This window comes from Onychomys torridus, chromosome 5 (genome assembly GCF_903995425.1).
Source record: "Onychomys torridus chromosome 5, mOncTor1.1, whole genome shotgun sequence".
Lineage (NCBI taxonomy): Eukaryota > Metazoa > Chordata > Mammalia > Rodentia > Cricetidae > Onychomys > Onychomys torridus.
Window position 1 is genome coordinate 71364804 of NC_050447.1, and position 8713 is coordinate 71373516.

The following is an 8713-nucleotide window of genomic DNA, read 5'->3' on the forward strand; positions in this document are numbered from 1 at the left end:
GGAAGCACATGCTATTTCGGCCGTGGACTTTGGAGTCAGAGAGAAAGAGACTCTAATCCTAAACCTGCCACTTCCTCCCTCTGTGTCCTTGGCCAAGTGCCAATGCCTTCCTCTGAAAAATGAGCCCCATGAGACTGTGACACCTCACTCACTAAGGGTTAGATGAGAGCCTCCATGTAATGTGTTGAGAAGAAAGACTGACAGAGACCAGCAGACTATAGGTGTCTGTACCATGGAGCTCTCAGCATTGGAACCACATATAGGGTTGGGTTTTGTTTCGTTTTGTTTTGTTTGCTCTTTGGGGGCCTGCCACCCAGCTCCCAAATAAATACACAGCATTTATTCTTACTTATGAACATCTGGTCATAGCTTGGCTTATTTCTAGCCAACTTTTCTAACCTAACTTAACCTGTTTCTTGTCTATGTTTTGCCTCTGGACTTTCTACCTTTCTTTATTCTAGATGTCTTTCTTCCCTTCTTATTCTATGGCTGGTTGTGTAGCTGGATGGTTATCTCCTGGTGTCCTCCTCTCCTTCCCCTGTTCTCACTCCTAGTCCTCCTTCTTTTCTCCTCCTATTTATTCTCTCTACCCACCAGTCCCACCTATTTCTCTCTCCTGCCTAGCTATTAGCTGTTCAGCTATTTACTAGACCAATAAGGTGTTTTAGACAGGCACAGTAATACACAGCCTTACAGAATTAAACAAGTGCAACATAAAAAGACGCAACACACCTTTGAATCATTAAACAAATATTCCACAGCATAAATGTGAATGTTAACACACATCTTAAACTAATATTCCACAACAGATGCCCAATTGCCTTGTCCATGGAATGCCCTCTTATCACATACTCTGGCCCTCAATTTCATGGTGTTTTCCTTTTATTACTTTCCCATCCCACAATCAACCTCTGCATCCTCTTCTGCCTATGGTGTCCCCTACTGATTCTTTTAGGACTATCCCCAGGACTGGGTTATTGTAATGGCTTCTCAACTTTGGCCTTCTCAATTCTAGTCCACCCCAGGATGAAATCCTGTACATGACATAGCTCTTCACAACATTCCCAAAGTTCTCACTGTTCCTCACTTCTCTCACTGTAGCATCCCAGAGACCCCTCTTTGGGCCTTGTGGATTTTTCCAGGCATTTCTCCAACTTGTAGCCTCATTTTGAATCACTCTGATATGCCTACTCCTATGCTGCATTCAATTCCTATAAGTGGATAATCTTGGTCACATGACTCCTTTATCACAATGTACTTCCCTTACTGTTGCCTATAAAATTTCTAAGACTTGTGCAGGCAACATGGCTCAGTGAGAAAAGACACTTGTCACCAACCCTGATGACCTGAGTTTGATCCCTGGACCCACGTGAAAATGTAGAGAAGAACTGACTCCCACTGTGTTTCATTGGCTCTTGTGTCACAGAAACCACTCAAAAAGGAAACCAGATCAAACCTTGTTCATAATACTAAACTCAGCAGTGGAGGCTGGATGCTGGGTTGCTGCGCTCCCTCCCCAACAGAATGCACATTTCCAGCTCATCAAGGCAGTGCAACTTTCATCCCTTGAACATGTAGCTAATGTGAACTTGGCCATGATATGTACTCAGATCCACTACAAATATCTTAAATCTATACATGGGTATGCACAAGAAACTGAACAAGTATGTTGGATTTTCTTGGCTTTTAGGGGGTTAACTTAATGGTGCTAGCAAAATATATATATTGCTATAAGACAGGGTTTGGTGAAATCTGCCCAATTTCAGAATAGAAGAGTTCAAACAATGGAGTTAAACTTAATCATTTATGTTTTGTTCCTTAGCAATTCTGGAGATGGAGACCATGGCCTGGTGCATGCTAAGCAAGCTCTCTACCACTGAGCTACACCCCCAGATCTCTGTTCACTTACTTAATATAATGCTGTAGACCAGTGGTTTTAACCTGTGGGTCATGACCCATTTGTGGGGTCCAATGACCCTTTCACAGGGGTCACCTAAGACCATCAGAAATCACAGGCATTTACATTACAATTCATAACAGTAGCAAATTTATAGTTATGAAGTAGCAACAAAAATAATTTTATGGTTGGGGGTCACCACAACATGAGGAACTGTATTAAAGAGTTACAACATTAGGAAGGTTGAGAATCACGGCTATAGATGGTCAGATAGAACTATATTTTAAATTATGTTTTAACTCTATCTTTGCTGTTAGACAAGACTCTAGACCAGGTCAGCAAATCAGACAAAAAACTATTATTTGTTAAACTGGCTGAGGAAAAAAAGTTTTAAATCAGAACATCTAATTAATGAATACTCGAAACTGTAGCGGGTAGCTCTTAGAAGTCTGGTCCTAAATTAATTAGGCAAGAAATTACCACCACCAACAACAAAAAAATGCTTAAATAACATCTTTGGGAATATACCCTTTAAGAGACTCTTTCTCAACCACCCCTCTTAATTGGTATTGCCAAGAACTATGAAATCGTGTGTACAATCAAATCAGAACACTAAAAAATTAAAATCCAGTGATGCCAGAACAAAGAGAATAGTAACTCAAGATTGTGCCTCAGGAGAGTATGGGTGCCAGCTTTCAAACCCCTTCCTCTTCCTGTTTTTAAATCTCCAAAATTATAAAGCATTCATTCATGGTTTTTTGGTATTTTGTTTTTATTTTTTGAGAAAGGGTTTCTCTGTGTAGCCTTGGCTGTCCTGAAACTCACTCTGTAGACCAGGCTGCCTCAAACAGAGATTTTCTGCCTCTGCCTCCTGAGTATTGGGATTAAAGGCATGCGCCACTACCACCCGGCAATTTATGAATATCAGTTTCCATCACTTCCTTTCTGCCCTGTACACAGGGCTGCTTCTCATTTCCAACTCCCCCATCATTCCCAATTTTCCATACATGATACATTCTAACCACCAAAGACAATTTCTGAAATCCCATAGTCATATTGTGGGTTTTAATACATATAAAATTATAGATCAGTTTTTTGTATGTTTTGGCTTGGTTTTTGGTTTTTGATTTTTGAAGACAGGGTTTCTTTGTATGTAGTCCTGGCTGTCTTGGAACTCACTCTGTAAACCAGGCTGGCCTCAAATGGACAGAGATCTGCCTGCCTCTGCCTCCCTAGTGCTGATATTAACGGCATGTGCCATCACGGCCCAGGATAGATCAGTTTTTTAAAAAGCATATGTATGTGTGTGTTACATATGTGTGGATATATGCATATGTACGTACGTATGTATATACATATATCTCATACATATACCCTCTGCCCTTCTGGTTTTTTGGAGAAACTGTTTCTTCCGAGACATCATAGCCAGTTCACTAAAGTTCTGTTTGCCGCTGTCACAGCTCCTGGACTTATCCTCCTTTCTCTGGTCACATCTTCAGAGAACACACCAAGAACTTAAAGGCCTTTCCCCCCTTCCTGTCACTAGTGAGAATTCCCTGTGTCTTATACAGCAATGAATTTAAACAGGATGTTTGCCAGCAAGTTCCCCAAATGGCAGAGTGCTCCCGCACGCCTCCCCATCTGTGACAGCCTTGGGAAAGCTCACTCACCTTCGGCATGTCAATGATTGACGGTCTGGGGATGGATGTCTGGAAAGTTACCGCTTCACAGTCTGGTTCGTCATTTAGGGACCTGGGCACACTCTCGGGGGTCTCTGCAGGCTGGACAACGGTGTGTTTGCTGCTATTGCCATTTGTGCTGCCGTTTCGCTCTGAGCGCCTATCAGAATCTCGTCTTTTCTCCGGAGCTCTTTCGTCTTCTGCCTTGGGGTGACGACTTGGATGCCTTCCTGCTTTGGCCGTGGGCTGGACATAGATGGTGGAGTGAGTATCAGCTGAGCTGGACTGATCAAAGGCGACATTCTCCCTGGTATTCCCAAAACAAGCCAGCAGAGCTGAGCAGGGGAAGGAGTGCATCCTTCGAGATGGGGACATCAGGCTTTTGGTGAGCCTCGCCTTCCACGTGGACATGACCTGCAGTGAAGCATGGCAGAGTTCAAAGGAGAAAAGGAAGTCTTCGGGGGGCTGCCTTCCAGTAACCGTTCCTGTGCCTGAAGAGGACGCACCAGTGACTGTTGCCCCTACCTAGAAGTGGAGATGGCCGGCCCATCTTCTCCGAGAGAGTCTCTCAGCATCTAGCCCCTCTTGGAAGCATTCATCTGGGGGATTTCACGCTCTTCCTTCCTTTCTTGCTGTCAGTAGCTAAAGAAGCGTCTGTGAGGCCGGCACTTGGCTCGGGTTACAGTCCCCAGCAGGGCAGACGCTTCTGGGTAAGGCAGTGCCAAGGCAATAGACAGCTGCTTCAGGTTACCTTGGAGGCATAAAGATAATGTAGCCTGTTAGCATCCGCCATAACAGCGTCAGCCTGTGTATCAATATCATCATAACAGCCGCAAAACCTTCTACAGTTTCCCCCTTCAAATATTTATTCACCCAAACAAAACAGAAACCACCCAGTTACCTGTGGCAAATGAAGACCCCTGTGAGGCCACAACCCTGGCACCTGCTTCATTATTAAAACAGATGATACACTGGATCTTTCATCCAGAGAGATCCATGTTTGTACTTAATGTCATGAAGACTTTTCTGGGTCTTTCCTGAATCTTCCCATAATAGCAGTGTCCTGGCTTCGGGGTCCATGCTGGATCTAGTAACTATAAGTGAGTGTTTATTGCTCTGTTTTCTTACCATCAAGTTCCTGATTTATTTTTGTTATGATTATTTTTTAAACACTACAAAAAAGAGTACACTAACAATTAAAATTATGTAGTATGTTATGCTCCTGATGGTACTACACATGGCTGGAGTGGTAGTCTATTGGCTATATTTGTTGCCTAATTTAAAAATAAATAAATAGGGTTGGGGATTTAGCTCAGTGGTAGAGCGCTTGCCTAGCAAGCACAAGGCCCTGGGTTCGATCCTCAGCTCTTAATAAATAAATAAACACATAAATAAATAAATAAGTTTCAGTTCATGTAGACCCTTTCACTTTTCAAACCATTTTTACGTGAATGAAGCTGAGTGTGGTGGCACATGCCTCTAACCCCAGAACTCAGGAGACAGAGGCAGGAGGATCACCCCAAGTTCAAGGCCCAATTGTGCTACATAGCCAATCTAGGCCAACTAAAGATACACAATGACAATTTATCTCAAAAATAAGTAAACAGAAATAATAATAGTAAATTCTAACCCCATTCTAAGACAATTCAAAAAGCAGGATTTTCCCCTAGCCAAACTTCTGCTAGGAATGTTCTAGAACTGTAATGCTATAATGATTTTGCCATGAATAGTGACTTCAGGATCAAGGTTTCAGGACATATCACCTACTCTAATTTATTTGTTTGTTCTTTTATTTAATGTCAAGCTATATTCCCCACCTGAGACAGAAAGTTATAATAATAATAATAATAATAATAATAATAATAATACCGCCTAATTTGCAGACTCAGAAACTGAGTCATTGAAACTTCAACTGACTAAAGGAAAATGATGCCATCAGGAGGGTCTGGATGGAAGTTCAAAACACCTGCTGGACACAGCATCAAATACAGACTTTATGTTAGTGTCTACTAAAAGTTGGACACTATGCAGTGGTGGTGCACAAGTTTAATCCCAGTAGTTGGAAGGCAAAGGCAGGTGGATCTCTGAGGTCAAGGCCAGCCTGGTCTACAGGGCTACACAGAGAAACCCTGCCTCCAAAAGACATCCCCCCCCAATAAAAAGTTTGACCCGGAACATGGAAAGATGCCACTTACTGAAAGGTCATCACATGACAAGCCCTGCACCAGACTTCCCAGGGTGTAAATCTCATTCTTCTTTTAAAACAGAAGTAAGTGCACAGTCCAACCCTTCCTCCCGGGAGGGAGCAGGAATCCCATGCTTTCCGCTGGCCCCCTCATTCCTGGGGGGCCTGCACACTGCTTCGTCTCTCGCCCGCCCCTCTGCTACAGTCACTACATGCTGCCTTCAAAAGTACTTACAGGTAAGGGCGGCTATGACGCTTAGCAAGGCTTTGGAGGCTTGGAAATAACAGGAAGAAATGAAAGGCAGTTCTTCAATCTAGTCTTATTCATTTATTCGTTCAAGTACAAGTGAAAACACTGTCTAAAGGGGTAGATCGGGGTTAACAATGGCATCTTCTCTCTTTCATTTTGAGAAGGAGTCTCTCAGGTACACCAGTCTGACCTCAAACTCTTGACCACCCTGCTTCCACCTCCAGAGTGCTGAGTGTCCCAACAGGAACATATCCAAATAAACCAGCATCCCAACCATGGCCCACGCAGAATATGAACATTTCACTAGGGTAGCTGCAGAGTCTGAACTAGAACACTGTTAACAGATAATGGGTATTGAGTATCAAGAATCTCAACAAATTAGTTCATTTAATCCTTACAACCCTAGAAGAAAGATGATATTATTCCTATCTTACCCATTAGCAAAACAAGGTAGAAATTTAAGTAACTTACCCAAGGCCACTAAACTTATAAGGAAGAAAGCCAAATCATAAGCCCGGGGAGCCTGGTCCCAGAGTTCACACTCCAAATCAGTGTGTAATGCTATACACACACACACACACACACACACACACACACACACATCAAAGGGGAACTTTCCAGTGCTCTTCAATCCTACCTCTAAAACTTTATTTCACAGATATATGTATGCAAAGGAAAGTACTCCTAACAACTGAATTTAAAAATCATAGAATCCAATGTTAATCAGCAGAAGACAAGCTAATATATAAGAAGCCATCTGTACAAAAAACATTACACAGCCATCAAAAAGAAGGACGAAGAAATTTCAGGTATAATGTAGTATACTAATTAAGCATGTGTATATATAGACTCTGTAGGAAATCAGTTCAACAATGGTAATGAAATTCTCTCTCACAGGTTTAAATGCACAGCACTAAAAAGCATGAGAAGATGATCATTAATATACCAGAAAACTCAACAACGTCCCACAAAACAAAACCATATGTAACCTTATTAATGATTGAAAAAGAAATCTTTCAGGACCCCATGGGAGCCATTGATCAGGACCTAAGCAGCAGAACTGAAGAGTAGGTCTAAGAACAAGATTGATGGAAGTTCTGGTAGGAAAGTCAAAGTTGCCTGGATTTGTCTACCTGAAGACAACATACACCTCCAGTCGGAATGAATCCCCAGAATGCATTTACTGCTTTTAAACCAGCACATTTAAAATCCAAGGCTCAAATCTAAATGAGGTGGGATAGCTGCATCTTGCCTCCTTGATGGGAGAGCTCACCCAGTTGAACTAACACAGAGCAGAACTCAAGAGTTGTAAAGAGAAGGACCCTGACACTCTTCCGGATCAAGCATTACCTGCAACTGTATCCACCACTGTGCTGAAACTGCATCCACGGCCACCCTTCCCTATTCTCCAGGAAAGCAAGTCCTTTTCCTTTACTTCTCCATGTGCTTTGAGCAGAGGTTTTTGAGACTTCCTACTAAGAATTCTGATCAACACAAGCCCACTAAGGTTACTAGGGATGGCCATAACAACCTAAGATGAGGGACATCACTTCAAGCCAAAATCAGAATGTCTTCAGATTAGTCATCTTCCACAGAGCACGCAGAAATGAAGCACTGACATTTGCCTCATTTCTGCAAACAGCTCACTGAGAAGCCACCATGGGTCAACCAGGCTCCCACCTCAGTGCCTCAGCCAGTCTTAGGAAGGAGTGCGCTGTGAGGGAAACCAGGTGAATCCCGGAAGTGAAGGCTGGCTGACCTCACATCTGGCATACCTGGGCCCACTCTCTCCTTGGGTACCCATCACTGTCTTGTCACAACAGCCTTCAGCTGCCTACCCTATACTTCATGAGTTCAGCCCAAATACATATATAACTGGTCCTTCTCCACAGTTCAGCTGGTCATAAATTATCTATGATGTTTGAGCAGACATCATTGACTAGAAAGGGGAATGCTACTTCCTCCTCCTCCTCCCTGCCTACTTCCTGTGCCATCGCCAAGAACTGACCATCTGCCTTCTTAGGCCCCTCTGGACTGCTGATCATAAAGAGTCCAGAGACAAGACTCTTAACTCTCCCTCTTTCTCCTCTCTAGTCATTTCCTGATCCAGGGTGATAAATGTTGAAATATCCTCTCCCCTGAGGAAGACACCTCCTCACCACCAGGTCTTAGACCTTGTCCCATAAGACAACATGCATAATTGTATTTTGGAGCCCAACATAAGCCACTGATAGTTGCAGGAAAGGTTATTTCCTTCTAAGTGTGGAAGAAGTAAGGCCACCCAGGACAGGAGGACAGTCTCAAGGAACAGGGGACTCGAGAATCAGAACCACAAACATATGAATGTAAGTAAAGCTTTGGCACCATTTGGTTTTATCTCCTCCCTTTTCTTGTTATGTATTTATAAATCAAAGTGAATTAAAAATAGGATTATGCTTTTTTATTAAAAATGTTTCTGCAACAATTTCTCAAACATTTGTGGGAAGATTTGAAAACATTTTAATTTTTTTTTAAATTGTATTTGAAAAGCACACAATTTTTTTTTTCTCAAATAAAACTGCCCTAACTTTACATGCTAAAATTCTCTTTATCAGGGCTAGGATGTAGCTTACTCTGTAAGGTGCTTGCCTTGCAAGCATGAGGATTTGAGTTTGGATCCCCAGTACCCATGTAAAAAGCTGGATGCAGTGAAATATGCCTGT

At 42.6% G+C, this 8713-nt stretch overlaps 1 protein-coding gene across 1 annotated transcript in view; it reads right to left on the reverse strand.

Moving 5' to 3' along the window:
- Fam107b (family with sequence similarity 107 member B) overlaps positions 1–3987 on the reverse strand; it is a 212950-nt gene extending 208963 nt beyond the window's left edge. The window contains exon 1 of the mRNA XM_036187762.1: positions 3568–3987. Coding sequence (XP_036043655.1) covers positions 3568–3987 — 420 coding nt within the window. The remainder of the gene's footprint in view (positions 1–3567) is intronic.
- Between the last annotated feature and the right edge of the window lie 4726 nt (positions 3988–8713).